Genomic DNA, 18,152 nt, shown 5'->3' on the forward strand with positions numbered 1-18,152 from the left:
TTAAAGTTGTCTCAGTGGTGATAAATGAATTACGCGGAAATACGGTAAAAGTAAATCTTATTTAAAAACCATAAATTAGACAAAGCTGTACCAGTAAAAATCGATCATCACATGTCGTACATAACGTTATGCTAACTACGCTGTTTATGCAATAAGCGACAAAAAATCACTGTTATTGCCAGCATGATCAATGGCTTTGTCAAGCAGTACCTTCAACTTGAAGGGTCGTGCTGATACGGCTTTCCGAGTAGAGATTTTTTGCAATACAAGTATAGTTTCCCGCATCGCTCACTATTGTCTTTCGTATTATTAGGTGCGACGTATCGATATCATGAGATATCCGGACACGTTCACCAGTTGATAAGACGTTCCCATTCCGCGTCCAAGAAAAGGAAACATCCTCTCCGGTTAATAGGCCACACGTGAATCTTGTTACCTGGCCAGATTTCACTGTTTTCGAAGGGATCGATTCCAATTGTATGAGTTCTGCCGAACAAAAATCAAACAAATCCATCCTCGAATGTTTCACAGCATGTCACAATTGCTATTGTTTTCCAATAGTGTCGATTCGCTCTGGATGGATTATAATAATGAAATCTGCTTTGGATATTTTTGCTGGCTTCTTATATTACCTTTCTCATATCGAAATACCTTTTGCAGTTACAGTTGGAAGCATCATAGGAGCGAGCAGTATCCAAGGAAGCATAGGTGCAACACAACCATTCTCTTGCCACATCATATCAACAGACTGAAACTCAGCGATAGAGACCTGCCGCCATCTAACACACAAATAAGTCTCAGAAGCTTTAGGAGCAGACATAAAGCTGAACAGCCTACGTCTAATCTCGCCCCCATAGCTGCTTCATTATGTCATAGAGGCTATGGCGCGAACTTTTGGTCAACTTATTAATAATAAATACGTGCTGAAAGGAAGCCGAAATGCCTCAAGGTGATTGGCTCCTCAAAGTCGTGCTCCAACAAAATATCTTGTTTGCAACGCTACTGATTACGAATAATATAATAAGAATAAAATTCTCCAGCTATCTTGGAGGCTAGCTGGTAAGTGTCATAAATTGACGCGAGTTCGTTAGGTCTGCACTCAAGTAATTCTGATCTTAGAATGGCGACAAAATTTACAGACTATGATAAGTTCACCCTTGGACATTTCATTGGATATAAGTAGCAGGACAATACGACACGGTTACTTGATTAATTAATTAATTGGCTACACTTAGGAGGGGCTCTGATTGTCATTAGACTATCGATACTGATTATTGACCTCCTCAGAGATGCTCTTTTCATCGACCTCAATTATTTGATAATACACAGTATCGCACTAATAGCAGCGGAGTGAACTGAAAATTTGCTAATCTCTATTTTTTCACCAATTGTTTCACGCCAGACGCTGCTAGACTATTACGGCTTCAGCCAGCTAGCCAAATTTGAAAATAGGGCTCTTCGCGTGTCGCTAGATATACCTCTTATATAACCATTATAGGCGACATCATACAAATTCTTAACGATACGGCATATTTCTGTCAACCGGCAAAGCCATATTATAACATATATAACACGCTTTATAATATTCACCTTTATCATTGTTATTGTCATACCTTCTACCTGAAGAACAGCGCTTGTTCTGCCTTCAGAGAAGAAGTTTTTTGCGATACAGCTATAATTACCGGCATCGCTAACAAGCGTCTTTCGTATAATTAACACTGAGGTATCAATATCATGAGTTGTTCGAATTCGTTCGTCAGCGAAACCCAGAAGCACGTTGCCGTTACGTGTCCATGAAAATGTTACATCGTGTCCTCGAATAAGGCCGCACGTAAAACGCGCAGGGTCTCCTGATCTTACCAGTTTTGAAGGCATCGGCTCAAGCTCAATGTCTAGCTCAGTACAAAGAAAAAGTTCAAAGATAATATGAATATTTACCATGTTTTTAACTCACCCAATTATGCGAATGTTTCAATTATTTCGAATACGAAGCTTTTGATAGTAGGGTTTTCTGATCGTATTGTAATACCGAGCTCGTCGGTTAGTGTTTTGGCTTTACCTCTTGCGGATACTTCAATGCTACATTGTAAGAGCAATCGCAGAAACACTATAACGAACGGTCTTGTAAAACACATATTAGGTAGACACATTATCTTTCGAATTCTCCCAAAACTGGTCGACGCTTAACACTCGTCTGAATTCTAGTGTGCTTATGTCCTTATAGATTTTGATGCTTGAGAAACGCTTTGAAGTTACTCTGCCTCCCAGTGCAATGCCCTTGAAAGCGTGGCTAAGGCGCCAAATTTCGATTTGAGATCCAACTCTTCAGCCAGGGCATGACAGCGCGGATTACATAGCCGACTACCAGCACAGACGAAAATTTTTGCACTATGTACAAACAATTTTTCCTGGATTTTCCCATTATAATTATAGGCGTCATAAAGCATCATTCATACCTAGTGCCTAACAATTCTGTTTCTAAATGACAAGCTTTTTTAGCTATATATTTTCTATTATATATATATATATATATATCATAAAGTCTTTTTATGTACTTGCATGTTTATATTAATATCATATTATTGCTACGAGAGTCGTGTGAGCATATTTTAATCCGTATTACTATATCACCGCAAAGAATTGAATGCCGTTTAGTTAACAGTGACTGGTGATTGACTCTGAGATTCCTGCCTCTGAGATTGAGAGGCAGTCGACAAAGTCCTTACAGTTTGTTTGAGACTTAATAATACTAATACTGCTATTTCTGTTTACAATAGCGATTGTACAGAAACAGTATGATCAATCTCGGTCCAAGAATGCAACTCAAATTCACTTGAACGTCTATAATAATGAAAGATTCTGTAGAGCTCAATTATTTGATTAACATTTCGTTTCGATAATTATAGAATGCTCAAAATGTATATACCTATTTGAACGTGTCGATCAAATGAACTTTGTAGAATGTGATAAAACGGCTAGTTCAAATGCTTAAAATCCCAGTTGTCATCTAATTAACCTATAGAGCAAGGTGAAAGTACTATTTAATTTTTATAAACTCATGTTTAAACTTGATATCTGTCAAGATTTGCAATTTTTTTTTAATTTGTGTATCAAACATTTGCTAGCCCACTCACGAATCGTGTCTCATCTTCATTCTCAGCTCGCGAGGCACTCGAAGAAAAGTTTTTCGCAATGCAATTGTAGTTATCTGCGTGTCCGGATATGTCGATATCATTTACGATACAAATACACAGAGTGTGAAATTTCGCCACTTTTCGTTCATAAGAATGTTACATTGTCACCTCGAAGCGTCCATCGATTGAATCTTACGATTTCACCAAATTTGACTGTTTGTAACTAAATTGTCTTCAATTCGATAAGAGACTACGGGCTTGCGTTAGCTTGTTGTTACCAATGTTCTAAAGATGAATTATTGATCTTAGATATGAGATGCTGATGAGATATAATAATGGGGTGTTGCAATGCAAAGTATCTAAAAGTATCAGAATTGGCCATCTTTTGATTCAGCCGATGCCAGATTAGCAAAAAACAGTACCAGACAGAATTGCATAATTCTCCTGCAGTGAACATCACAGCATTCGGACATGCACACAGCCCGTCTTTACATAAACTGCAATAGGAACATTGCAGATCAAGAGACGCTACGGAGTAGAGAGTGAAGTGAGGTTACGAAGTTTCGCTAACAGAAGGGTACTACGAACAGGCACGAGGCTACGGCGCCACAACTTAAATAAGCAGTCCGACACGATATGAAGGATACAACATGAACCTCGTTAAAGCGCGTAACATACGGAAGTTTCTTAAGTAAATTAATTAAATCTACGGCCCTAAGCTATCTACGCAGATCATTAGAATTGACACGGTAGTATTAATCTACGTGTCCGAGCTATGTGTCGGTCTAGATTGTCTAAGAATGATGGTGATCGCTAAGTCGATAGTGGATAACAAACAAAAACTTCACCTGATGTCTACAGTACAGATCGGACATCTTTGGACTAAGAAGGTAAGGTTCTGACTCGTATCTAATCGCACTCCTCAGATAAACAGTTGTGAAAATATCACTTGTACGATATACTTGTACGGTACGGTGCTCGTAAGTATTTTAGTAGTATAAAAAATACAAAAATTATACTGGAACTATGAAATGCTCGTGATTTCACAGTGCTGTGTATTTTAGTAGCATTCTGGAGAAACTCTTTCATTGATTACGTACTTTTATACTGAAGCAAACATTCGTCAAGTTCACTATGTGCAGTTGTGTATAAGAAGTACGTATTCTAAATTCGAATTAATATAGCTTCCGCGAGATAGAGTTATCACTAGCCTTCTACCCTTAAGGTGGCACTTGTCCGATCTTCGGATAGGCGATTTTTAGCAATGCAGATGTACAGCCCGGCGTCACCTGCTGTGACCTTTCGTACAGTCAATACTGTACTTTCAGGTCCACTTAAAATATGGAATTTCGAATTGGCGTTTGTTATGAGATTGTTGTTTTGTGTCCAAGAAAATGTGACGTCCTCTCCAGTTGACAGACCGCACGTAAAGCGAACCGTACGACCTGCTGTGGCAGTCACGTCTAGCATGCGATCCAAACGGATCATATCTACGATAGAACAAAAATTCACACCCACTCAGACACATTTACCTCCTCCTATATATCTAATCAGTGAGAATGAGAATCAAACCGAAACATTCTTCCAGTGATCTATTCCAATGTCATCTATGCTTGGAGTTTGGAGCCGTTAGGATTAGTATGCTATTTGTTTAAGGAAATTTTCAACTCGAGGGATAATTTGGATCGGAAACATTGTTTAGTATTATGTTGAAACGTATCATAGTTTTATGCTCAAAAAAGCCGAGTAGACTTTATAACGGATATGCTGCATAATTCAGTTTATGCACGACAGAACCTACGTAGTACGTGGAAAGTTCGCAGCGTAAATAGGAGAATCTGCTTGTAAAACGTGAGTGAATTAACCGAACGCAACATTCACTCACCAACTGAAAAAGTAGCACATACGTTGTATCCAATTAGCAGAACGATCGGCGACAACACACATGTTTCAGTCCGCATTGTTGGCGATACGGACTCACCCCCACTCAGATGATCTACGGGAGCAACTGGCTACGCAAGCTTCCTGAAATTCTATTGGTAGTGTTTAACAGTCTAGCTAGCATGATTGCATCAGTAGGGGAGCGAGGCTATGGCGGGATAGTAACACCCAGTAGGTGTACTGTATAGCATACAATGAATAAACGGCTTTGATCAAACTCATCAATTACAAATCGATGGAATAGACTTTGAAATTTATTTCCATAAATAAATAATGACAATTTTTGTACATGTGATTAGGAAAACCGCCGCCAAAAATCCTAATAGACCTTAAGTGAAACAAAAAACATTTTTGTATTAGTGTTTAAAAGCACGCCTCCGAAAACCCCGGTAAAAGTCGATTAGTAACAGGATTCCATCACTGAATTTTCCGGAAGCCCCAGAATTTTGACTGGTGGCAAACAAAAATATCGTATTTAAAGGGTCCGCTTTAAAACCCTATGCCGTGTTTAGTTTTGGCTAGCTTACTAAAATCGTCGTCAGCATTCGCAAAATGCTACCTTTCACTAAACAGTTATATGCTGGTAGTGTTTTCTTTCGAACTAGCTTACTTGATTAACGCAACTAAATGTTAAGCCGACACTGACCCATTAAATTCATTAATGTCAAAGGCCATAAAGCCTATTGCCATCGAATCCTAAGCCGGATATAAATCCGGCCGGATAAATAAGTTTAGAAAACAGCGTTTATCAAGTAAGATCTTATGGAAATAAGGGTTGGCAGGGACTAAATCGACTTTTTAGAACAAGTGATCACCTTCAACAAAGACTCGTCTTTCCACTCGTTCTTCAGCCACTCTGTTACTACCCAAACAGGCATACATCCCCGAATCCTGACTGGACACTTTACTAACACTTAATATTGAGTTTTCGTCTGTAGGCACGATCGTTATTTTGTCCCCTGGCTTTAGCATGCGGCCATCCTTGAACCAGGAGAATGAGACGTCCTTTCCTTCAAGTAAGGTGCACGTGAGCACAAGAGATCTGCCTGATTTCACCCGATGCAGGCCTTGGATGGTTAGTTGAACCATTTCTGGATGGAGGAGAGTTACAGATTCTTATACATGGGTGCGTGATTTGTTTGACGCCTCAAATATACGAAATTTTATATTAGAAAAAATAGTATTACGACAGTATTACAACGATTTCATGTATTTACAGTGGCTCACCCGATGATGCTGCGAAGAGTCCATGGAGAAATGTTGAGCAAATCAACAAAATCACTATGAACACCATATTCCGAGGGACTACCGTATGAAGATACATGACTCGTTAAAATATCGAACCGCGTCTAGAGACGATTGTATGCCCTGGGCACGCAGCTTAACAGTGTCTGATTGTTACCCTACAAAGGGATGCCATTTAACAGGCTAACTCAGATCTACGTTCTCTTCAGTCGATGGGAACGAGGCTAGCGCGCGCAGATTCATCATTTTCTGAATATTGTAAGCACTTTTAATGTAACTTTTAAATGTAATTTGTTACTTTTAATGTAACAAATCCTGAACATTTTCGCCTATTTTTTGTTTATTTGTTCAATACAGTCAGAACGTACTTCAGATGGACGAAACTAGCCATTATACTTCGCTTATACTTAAAATACCTTATTGCAAAGGTTCTGTCTCTCTCGGTCTGTCAAAATTACGAAAGCTTTTGCAATATATAAAACCTTCGAATACAGTCGTGGTGCGACGATGCAAAATTACAGCTACAGAATGATATTGCATCGCAAAGTGGTGGGTAACAATTGCATAGACGGTGAGATTTTATACTATATGTAATTCAATAGATAAATGTCAGGCCAGTTTCAAGTCTTTTTGATAATCATAGAATTATAATAAATTAGGATTTTAATCAAAAGCTTAGTACTGTTTTGCTTAGATTAACGGGTTCTTTTGTGCATGAAAACACAGCAATTCTTTTTTTGTTTTTAATAAGATGTTTCTTTTTCTTTTTGTAACACCTAAATAGTGCCACTAGCCTTCAACCCTTAACGTAGCACTCGAGCGATCCTCGAATAAGCGATTTTTAGCTATGCAGGTGTATAAGCCGGCGTCCTTGATTGTTGTTTTACGTACAGTTAACACTGCACTATCCGCTCCGCTTAGGATCTCAAATTTTTCCGAGTTTTTCGATACGACATTACTGTTGTGCGTCCACGTGAACTGTACATCTTTTCCAGCTGATAGTCCGCATGTAAAGCGGGCTGTTCGACCTGCTCTGGCTGTTACATCCTGCATACGGTCTAGACGAACCAACTCTACAGTTGACACATTCATCACTCAATTAGATTCATCACTGAATCGTATTACGCAGAATTAACTGCATGTAAATAATGTCCAATTTGTACCTCAGCCTTTCCTCTCCAATATAAAATGGCCTGGCATTTTTGGTCGACTATGAAAAAACAACCAACTCATATAACGTAGAGATAAAGTCTTGGTACTAAACTTTCATGTAAATATTGACTTACCAATTGTTACAGAAGGGCAGATATTGTATCCACAGAGCACAATAGCAACAACTAACGACACCAAGTGCATGTCCCACATTATGAGCCACATATACAACAGCCATGCGAACGTTGTAGAGTGAACTGTTAACACAAGCTTCTTGTACGGCTTGGTTCTCGGTTTGGATAGCCCGAGCCTCGTTCACACATTGCTCGTAATGCGGCCGAGGCTATGGCGCCACATTGCAATTTAAGTAATAGTGAATCATCTTAGCGCAATATTTTCAAGAAAACGATGTACTGCAATATCTTAGGACGGTAATTATGTCGTAGACACTGAAAAATTTACACATGTTTATCAAATTTCAACAACGTAGACATTATCCCTCCCGTGCTATTATAATTATAGACTGATATTAAAAAAGCGACAGATTGCTCAGCCCGCTGAAATCGATGACTTTGGTAGTACAGGATACTTACATGCATTCTCTACATAAATAAGCGCAGCATATTACCAGTGGAGTACGATTACATACTTGTCGTAATTGGGCGATATTGAACTTACCGGTTAAGTTTATTAAGTTATAGAATATCTTAATGCTTAATTATCTGTGCGTTCTCCCAGCAACCCTTATATGCAAGATGTGAACGGGTACTCGCTAATAGTTTACTGATCGTTTGTTAGATACTTAATCCATAGGAATTCTAGTTCTTTAAATACCGACCTTTGAATATTCAATGGCAAACTTAAACTTCACAAGGTATTGGGTAGCGATAGTAACTTATACAATTGAATCCGTTGGGAATAACATTAAAATTTAGAATTCATACTTGTTTACAATAGCACTAAAGCTACGTTTTAAGCAACAGTTTGCTTTTCTACTATAAATTCAATTCCATTATAGGCAATAACTCTTAACGTTTTTTCGTAACGTCTTAATTTTAATGTGTACGGTTATGGAGACGTAAAGAAGTCGTAGACAAATGCGGTAATAAGTCAATATACAAAGTGCTATAACGAAAACCAAAGAGTGGTACCTTTGAAAGTAATATTTTTTTCAGATCGTTCGTCGCACAAGTCTCTAGTCCTGGTTAGATATATGGCTGATGTCCAATCTCGAGCTTCAGCCTGTGTGATCTCGCAGGCCTTATTAGACGGCCATCTACGAGCCAACAGAATGAAACATACTTCCATTCGAGGGAAGTGCAAGTACGCCTAAGAGATCTGCCTAATTTCAGACTTAATACTTTGATGAATGGTTGCTAAAGGAGAGTTATCACAGTGCTTCGCGTATCCACATCGTACCCTTATGCTCAATAAGCATTTGACTACATTTCTGCAGCATATATATCCAACTCCATATAAATTGGAACCGTTGATTAAAAAACCTTTACCAATCTACTTTCCGATACCGCAACTTATCTCAGGTTAAACCACCAAGTCACAACATACACAGCCTTCCAAAAAATTAGAATCTGAGGCATCGTGCGCATCACTAATGCGGATCGACCGATACCCAGAACGAGATGCATCGTAGACTAATTCTACGGCGCATCTCGTTCTGTAATAGCATAAATTAAAATGAACGCCAATAAAATTGTGTTCTTACTGCTGTGACGGGTCAGTGACGGCAACGAGGCCAGCGCACGGAATTTAGTTTTACCACGATAATTGCTAAGTGTTGTGAGTAAACTGCCGTCGAAACATTCCTACTCTCATACTCCTACGCATAAAAGCTATGTACTAAACGCAACAATGGGTCCTAAACAAATCCGTAAAATATGTTTGTATCGCTATAGTAGCATATTGTAATTATGACGAAACTCGTCGCGAAGGTAGTCGGAACTAGTCTAAGCGTGAAAGGGAATTAACAGAGTTTTTCGGCGTTTAAAATCAATTACATTTTTAATACTCTTTGACGATTATCATATATATAAGCAGATAGTTTTTTGACTTTAAAATGTCAGATAACTTTTTTACATTAATACTTAAAATTTTGTTAACAACAAAGCATTACCGTTTTTTTAGCCCATTAATTAATCTAGGATTAAAATCTGGAATTAATTTATCTGTAGAAATGCTTAATTAGTGATCTAAAAAAACAGTAATGCTTTGTTTTTAATAAAATTTTAAGTATTAGCATAGAGAAGTTACCTGACACTTTTGTATAGACAAAAAGCCACAGAAATACTTTCAGTTACCGTTTACATGAGCTGCCAGTCCACATCTCATTTATGTGTATAGTGATGCAACGAAATGAGCACCTAATTAGAACGACGCAATACGTATTATTAATGTATCAATGTGGCAAACACCGGGATCTGTTTAAATTTTAGTTTTCAGAATTTCAGTATTGCTCAATGTAACGTATACTCGAAAAATTATGTATTTTCACCTTCAATTGAAACCATTTGCTCCATTCTTTGTTCAGCGATTCCGTTACTTCCTAAACAGGCGAATGTGCCTGAATCCTGGCTCGATACCTGGTTTATGCTCAACATTGAGCTTTCGCCAGTGGCAAAAATGACCACTCGGTTCCCTGATTTTAGCTGGCGTCCATCTTTAAACCAAGAAAACATGATGTCCTTTCCCTCAAGGGCTGTGCACGTTAGCACAAGCGATCTGCCAGACTTGACTCTATGCAAGCCCTGAAGGTTGAGTAGAATGGATTCTCCTAATAGATAAACCACAGAAGCTTTTAATAATTCAACCGGATTCATTTATTGTACATTGCTTGCACCATGAGCAGTTCTGTCGTGAGCCGAAAGTAAAGAAACCTGCTCTTACCCGATACGGCGAAGGACGATGAGTACATCCAAATGAATCCGTACACAAGGTTCCAGTAGGGCACATAAGGGCACATATTGTTGAAATAAAGTACGTTGTCGAGAAATTACAACCAACAGCACACATAGCCATGTACGTACCCTATCGCAACTGGCAAAATGCACTCGATAAAGTGGAACCGATAGATTCATGCGTACATAGCCTTGTTTCCAAACTTCTTAACGGGGTAACAAGGCTAACCCGCCAAATTCGTATGGCTTTAAAGCAGACTACACGTTCACAGCCCAAAAACTTGAAGAAAAAAGAGAACACCTGTATCTTAACAGCGAAAGTTACTAGTATAAACCACAAGCCCATATATGTACAGTGTATTCTGATCGATTTATGCTGTAGATCGCTAAGCTCTAAGCTGTGTCAGCTCGCAGAGAAAGCCACGACCGTTTATCGAATAAAATGATTTGTGAAAAATGAAACGCAATTCATTAACTGTGTAAAGTTCTCAGCTTTAAATGAAGCTACCTTTGATACCGATCTGCCGATGAATATGTGGCATAATACGCAACATATGTTTTTCAAATCTTTGTGCAATTTCCTTAAAATTATCAACTAACGCTAGCAAGTCTGTAATCGATGCCAATAAATAGAACTTGTTTCGTTATTTTTTCAGTTAAATCATTTTTCATCGAAGAAAGCGTCTTCTAATACGCTGTTAAATTTAGCATTAGATTTACTATATAAAAAAAGGATAGCATTATTATGTATTAGAGCGTCATGATTTGACTTTTCTCTTTGGTTAAGGTGCTAAAATAAACTACTTAGTTTACTGAAAATATTCCAGTAAGCGTCTAGATAAAATGGACCTCCAATACGCAATTTGATTTCGCTTGCCGTAGGGTCGCTTCTTTTGTCTCTAAGGAAAAGCAAATAATTTGAAGCGTCACACCACAAATTATTGACAGAACTGTTTAATTTTAGTTTTAAGTAAATGTTATTGATTTTACGGAACATTTTTTTTACTAGTTCTTGTCCAATCGTTTAAGACCTTGCCAATCAGCTTTCTTCCGATTGACTCGGTATCACTACCATACGATACAATATCCATGTCAGCCTACTGATGAAAGCAGAGTAGTGTTTGTTATGAATAAGTTTATCAATATTTTTATCGCATTTCGAGCAACGTTTGTAGGTACTTTTCTTGAAATTAAATGTAAGCAAATTGAAACTAAGTGAAATTATATAAATAATTTTTCGAGAAAGCTCTAGACGATCTGCCAACCTCGTTGGCACATTGGGTTCACACCTTTCCTTTTGTCTCGCAACCTTTCTAACCAGATAATGTTTTTTCAGTCGATTTTACTCGAACGTTTGGTTTCACGTTAGTGTCACAACAAAGCTCACTATTCTCCTTAATGCGATTTAATTTTCAAATCTCGATCTAGCAGTTTACTCGTCTAAAAATCGAACTGCTTTAAATATAAGCCAAAAGATTGTTGTTATCGAAGCGACTACATCATTTAGAGGGAATTTATGAAAACGTTATGTGATCAATTTTATCACTCATCATTACCTTCAATACTGACGTCTTTTTCCGTTCGTTCTTCAGCAATTCCATTGTTAGCCAAGCAGGCATATTTGCCTGAATCATGGTTAGACACTTTGCCGACTCTCAACGTCGAAGAATCATCAGTCGGAAAAATTACTATCCGATCATTGGGCCTTAACAGACGCCCGTCTTTAAACCATGAAAACGAAACATCCCTTCCCTCAAGCAGAGTGCAGGTAAGCACAAGAGACCTTCCTGATTTTACTCGACTGTATCCCTGAATACCGATCTGGATATTGTCGACTAAAGCCAATGATAAATCAGAAAAAGATTAATTTGAAACAACCGACGTCTTGATGGTAGTACAGGATCCTCGATTACTACAGTCTGTCCTGAATTTGATTTCGAACTTACCAGCTGATACTTGCTGTATACAATATCCAATAAAAGCCACACTTAAATGAAATAAGCCACATCGAACAACACAGTTACAAGTAAACCATATCATCGTTATGATTTTTGCAAGCTTAGTAGTGATGGCGTCCCCTGACGGAGTTGTTGCCAAAACAAATACAACAGAAATAGCCTCTTCATTAGAGCCACGTAGCCTCGATCACAGCTGACTTGGGTGATGGGATGCGGACTGGGGCGCCAAATTTTGGATACTTTTTAATATATCGATGCTCGTACACTCCTTCGGAACGACGTTGCGCAAGCATAAATGTAATTTATGAGCAGCACTGTAATGCTCACTTATGTTCTCCTGTACTACATAGATATTACTTATATGGGAAAGACTGCCGCATAGGCAGCGAAAGAAAATTAAAAATAGGGGAATAATATACGGATATCGGGTTGGACCTAATATAATCAGTTGTTTACAGTGTTTCCATGGTACAGACTACAAACTGAATGAAACAAATGAGTGACATCTTTTAAACGCCTATGTGTTATCGCTAATTATTATCAAATTCTTATTACATATGTTAAAATACATTATTTTTTAACCAGAAATAATATATTCCGATGCAAAAATATAGCTTATTGAATATTTACGAACTTATATTTTGAATAACTAGGCATATCAAAACGATCAAGCAAACTTGGACTTCAGAGATCGCGCTTTGTGAAGAAACTTTCGACGGTGTATCTTTATCTGTTCGCTCTTTGACCACACCGTTGCTGCCCACATAGGCATATGTTCCTAAGTCATCATCATTATTAGAAACATGGCTAATCTTTAGCATTGAACTTTCATCGGTAGAAAAAATTGGTATTCTTTGAACGGTCTTCAATAGGCGTCCATCTCGTCTCTCAAGCAATGTTCACATGAGAATGGACCTTCCGGACTTTACATGGTTATAACCCTGCATGCTGAGTTGAATTGTATCTGTCGATAATATCAATAATCCATTTCAACGATTGACTCAGATTTCTGTTAAGCATTCAGTTTAATGTTTAGTATATCGACGTTTCAGAAACCTCAATACTATTGCCGAGCGATCAGTCGTATAAAGCTTACCGCTCGAATCGCGAAGTACAAGGTATCCAGTTAGAATTAGAAGCACAACTGAGTCGGCATTGGCCTCTTGCAGGGGTCGTCATTAAACGGCCTACGGTTACGATACCCTCGTACGGAAGTTTGAGACGCAAAGAGATGCTACGTCGCGGTGCCCAACTTAAACTGCCAGATTACAGAAGCAACCAGAGAAAAATCGGTTTGGCCTATCTTGCAATGAAACTGAGTAAAAATGAAAACGACATTATATTTACGAGTTGCAGTTGTTTACCGGTCAGATTTGACTATCGATCATATACACGAAAAAGTATTTTAACAAGTAAGCGGTCAAGTTGCGTAGCTGTTTTTAAAGTACACATTTATCGCTAGTTTACGATTACCACTGTAATATGGAGACATAGTCATCCATTTTGATCGTCCTTATATTATTAATCTACAAGTCGTAGTTACTGGTCAAGTCATCATATATCTTGCTTCTTTGCCATGCATATATATGTGTATATATATATATATATGTGGTAGCGAAACGAACCATATACAACTTATTGTATATAAGCTTCTCTGGCGAGCCAACTGTTCACACCAGACGGCCTAGTTCTACTACAGATACGTTACCACCAGAACTTGGAAGTGGAATTACAGAAATTACTATCGACTGGCTTTGTATCCAAGCAACACAGGTCGTTTACATAGGGTCGTATCGCAACACTCCCCTAATCATCATACCATACTCGCCCTCAACGAACTCAAATTTAAATCAGGCATAATCACAATTTGACGACTATCGACATTCTATTGAATTTATTGCGTTTTCTACAAGTGCTTGAAAATTCTTTTTTAGTACTTGTTCGATTAATTATTACTAAATTCAATATAAGTTATCCCTAATTAGTTAGTCCCCTAATTAAGCCGACTATACGTAATTCGGAAGAAGTTACGGTAGTATCAATAGGACTTTCATTACTAATCAAAACATCCTTTTCTGTTCGCTCTTCGGCGATCTCGTTGCTTGCTACGCATGCGAACCTGCTAGAATCTTGATTGGATACATTGCCAATCTTCAACACTGAATTTTAATTGTTACCTGTTTATCGAGTTTTATGATCAATCTGACCTTGAATCAAAAAAGGTGACACTCTTGCCATCGGGAAGGGTGCATATGAATGTAAACAAGCTTCCCGACTTTACATAACTCTTTCCATTAATGTATAGGTGAATTGTTTCTGTTGATGGTATCACTTGTTACGTTGAGAATTTACGCGGTTTGATTCTCTGAGAGTACATTATGCCAGTACACAAATTTCAGTCTCGGATAACGCGGTATTTTATGAACAATTCAAGTCGTAAAAAAAACTATTGTCTCTATTTATATATCTATAAAAAGTATTGGGTACAAACACATAAGGCTTACGACGCAAAAAAGTATCGCTGTAAACCGCGTTTATGGTTTAATGAATTCTACATAAACATAGTCCTACATTTCGACCAAGCGAGCGCGTTGACTGCTTGCGAACAAAGTCTGAATCGGCAGCAGTCTTTCTATAATGTGGACATTAGCTACGTTTCCATAAGTGATGACATGAAGGAACCAGATTAGCCCGGCATTATTTGAATTGTTTTAGTTTAGGATTACCTTTTAGGAGCTTTTTTTAGTTTTAGAATATGGGCATACATTTCTTAGGCATTTCATTCCCGGTGTTGCAATCCGAACTTTAGCGGTAACAAGATGTGCTAGCTCGGTACCTTATCTCTATTGAACCTTCTAAACGTTAGTTAAGCATTTTCAAAGACAGCATAAATATTGTTCCTTTTCGACTAAAATTTGACGATGTAAGCCACTATTGGTATAGCGATCGCATAGAAAACGCAAGGCTAAATATATTAAGAAAGTATTAGTGAGAGCAAAAACCATAGGAGCTAGCAGAAATTGTAACATAATTAAATATTTTCGTTCTGTATATAACATGGTGTTGGCTATAAGTACAGCGCTTTGCATCTTCTGTTGATTAATTCAAAGGCCGCGTAAGTCCTTTAAAATTATCTCGTCTGAAATGGGTAGATTCTGACCACAGTATAGATATTAGTCAATCGTTTTCTTAAACGATTCTATTTCGGTGTCCTTTTAGCCAACGAGTAAAAATTACGGTCGTACTGTTCAGAAAATTTCTACCATATATTTCAGGTGGTCTAGCCTCCACCCTATTACCAACTACCATCAAGCGTTGAATTTGTTTCGATTCTTTTTTCAGCCACTCTACTATTGGTCCAACATGCATATCTGCCAGAATATTTAACATGGAACTTTCATCCGTGGGAAGTCGTCTGGCCTAAGCAGGTGTCCATCCTTAAACCATGAGAATCCCTCAAGAATCGTTTGCACAGTGCAAGCGACCTTCCCGATTTCACACAGTTGTATCCCTGACGGATAGCAATCTGGATTGTACCAATTAAACGAGAGAACACAAGACGTACTTTTTAGAGGCAATGAACAGTTGAACATACATCTAGGATCTATTCAGGTAAGGCGTAACGACAACTTCGCATTACTAATACCCGCTAATAATTACTGCTCGGCTGCTTCGACCCGACGTCCATAGAATATCTCAGTGCTTAGTGTCATTCAACATGGTAGGTTAAAAATCACGGGGTTCATTACTCGCGTGGAATTTCTGGCGCCGTATGATTAATATGCAACTTTATATCCGACGAACCGAACATGACTTCAGACTAAGCAACACGCCGACTGTAATACTATTCAATTCAATGTTCTAAGAGTAGTCATTTTATTGAAATGGGAGTATGGCGACAAATTCGAAATTTTTCTCAATCCTCGATAAAAATTTCGATCGAGATTTAGATATAAGCTGACCAAGCGCAAGACCCGTTCTTTTAGTCAGCAGATATTGATAGTTGACCAATCACTATTGTTAACTCTATAGAGTAGAAACTTACCGCCAATTATTGCTACACTGATTCTCTACAACCTAGCCATATCCTGTATACCGAACAGACACATTTTAAGGTTAAATAGCTTTTTTTCAAAAAACAAATTACTGCATTTTACTTTTACCGTATCTTAAAATCCGAAAAATAGATTTCAGAATCGATATTGTATTACCGCAGGCAGGATTCGCGGCATATCTACGCTAATAATGAAGCACTCTTACAGTGGTTCCACTTCAAAATTTTCCATAAGAAAGTTCGTAGGTTCTCGTGGCGCGAGGTCAATTTGTTGCTAAGTTTGGAAACCGATATTATGTAGTGTTCAAATAATAATAACATATTTATTTTAAAAAAATGATTAATTTATACGCCTTTGATTATGAATTTAGGTTTACTACCTTCAACGGAAATGTCCTTTATAGTTCGGGTTTCCGAAATTCCATCATTGGCAAGACAGGCGTAAGAGCCCGAGTGTTGACTTGTCACCCCACTGATTTGTAGTATTGAGCTAACCTTTGTTGGAATAACAGTAACCGCACCTCCATGCTTAAGTAGGCGTCCATCTTTAAACCATGAAAATGTTACGCCGTTGTCTTCTAACAATGAACATGTGAGAACAAGCGTTTGACCAGATTTCACCCGACCGGGCCCATGGATGCTGAGCTGAAGATTCGTTCGTTCCGCTGACGCAGGATTGTTTACCATTTTTTAGATTATCGAAACGATTTTAATTATCGATCAGTACTGTTGAAACGCTCTAGCTAATTGCAGGTCCCAATTTAAGAATAAACGCACATTTTGTAATTTATTAAAAAATATCAAAACGTTCCCTAAAATTTTGCCTGTCATTTTTAGAAAACTCTTACCAGAAACCGAACGTCGCACCGAATCCAAATCGAAGGATATCCATATAGCTAACGTAATCCATGAATTAGCACAGAACCATTGAAAACTCAGTGGCATAATCATAATGCAGGCAACGATTGGTAACTGTTTTGGGACATACGCCGACTCTCTCAGTTGCTGAATGTGCCTGATCGCTAAGGCGATGCTATCCAAGTGTCAGTTATATGCTACTCTTGTTTTCAGCCCAGCAATCAATGGGTCCGAGACTATGGCGCCAGTGCACCTATCCTTTCGGTTAGAGCTACAGCATTTTCTGCATCGGAAACCGCTAGAACAACTAAATTCACCCTGAACCCAAGTTGGTCAGCCTACCAGTATTTACCGGACTAGACATAGTTCTTATATGCTCTACTATAATTAACTCAGAAAACTGCTCGGTTTAGGATGTGAGAACGGTGGCTGCTCATTTGCTAGAATAATTATAATAAAACTGCATTAGTGACTGTTTGACTTCGCCAAAGCGAAAAGGGCATATCGCGTCTTTGCATTTACGTTTTATTTATTTACTTATTTAGTTATTTATTATAGTTTATTAACACGAAGTTTCTTAGCGTTATGATCACGAAAAGACAGTACATTAATCAGTTGTACAATGAACTGTTCTTCCTTAAGCTCAACTCCTCGATACTGTAAAAATGTCTGCTGACAATATTATTAAATATAGCCAGAAGCTAGAAAAAAATATAGTTAATTACTGGAGACTCATTTGAGAGAGCAGAGTTGGATTAGAGTTAGGCTTTGAAATGAAAAACAATGGAAATGCATAATATGCAGCTTTATTTTTCCATTTTTATTGTTATTATTATTATTATTATTATTAGCTCTATTACTAATAGCATTCTTTAATCGAGGAATATATGTGTTATGT

The 18,152-nt window shown here is 38.0% G+C and overlaps 2 protein-coding genes across 19 annotated transcripts in view; both read right to left on the reverse strand.

Annotated features, from left to right (window-relative positions):
- Positions 1 to 18,152, reverse strand: part of LOC111246975 (cell adhesion molecule Dscam1-like) — a 146,202-nt gene that overhangs the window by 104,270 nt on the left and 23,780 nt on the right. Inside the window, exons 1-2 of one of the 18 annotated variants that reach the window (XM_086982538.1) lie at positions 17,245 to 17,356; positions 16,777 to 17,061 (exon numbers count right to left, since the gene is read on the reverse strand). The exons of 12 other annotated variants lie outside the window; for them this stretch is intronic. In XM_086982538.1, coding sequence (XP_086838664.1) covers positions 16,777 to 17,061; positions 17,245 to 17,347 — 388 coding nt within the window. In that variant the 5' untranslated portion in view covers positions 17,348 to 17,356. Of the gene's footprint in view, positions 1 to 210; positions 487 to 651; positions 788 to 5,890; positions 6,167 to 6,302; positions 6,385 to 7,114; positions 7,394 to 7,606; positions 7,765 to 9,981; positions 10,261 to 10,373; positions 10,515 to 11,940; positions 12,220 to 12,330; positions 12,445 to 16,776; positions 17,062 to 17,244; positions 17,357 to 18,152 lie in introns of those variants that run through there. 5 more of the 18 variants (XM_086982543.1, XM_022797459.2, XM_086982545.1 and 2 more) reach the window with 5 other exon arrangements.
- On the reverse strand, positions 2,550 to 5,884 carry LOC147756567 (neural cell adhesion molecule 2-like). The gene is made up of 2 exons (XM_086982562.1): positions 5,020 to 5,884; positions 2,550 to 4,624 (listed from the first exon to the last, which is right to left on the reverse strand). Exons 1-2 carry the CDS (start codon positions 5,093 to 5,095, stop codon positions 4,341 to 4,343), a joined length of 360 nt encoding a protein of 119 aa, XP_086838688.1. The 5' UTR covers positions 5,096 to 5,884; the 3' UTR covers positions 2,550 to 4,340.

The sequence above is a fragment of the Varroa destructor genome, unplaced genomic scaffold, assembly GCF_002443255.2.
Source record: "Varroa destructor unplaced genomic scaffold, Vdes_3.0 BEIS01000003.1, whole genome shotgun sequence".
Classification (NCBI taxonomy): domain Eukaryota; kingdom Metazoa; phylum Arthropoda; class Arachnida; order Mesostigmata; family Varroidae; genus Varroa; species Varroa destructor.

Coding starts and splice junctions, on each gene's coding strand:
- LOC147756567 (XM_086982562.1), bottom strand. CDS start 5,095: ATGCGGACTGAAACATGTGTGTTGTCGCCGATCGTTCTGCTAATTGGA. Junction 4,625..5,019: donor ATGTGCTACTTTTTCAGTTG/GTGAGTGAATGT, acceptor GTTCTATCGTAG/ATATGATCCGTTTGGATCGC.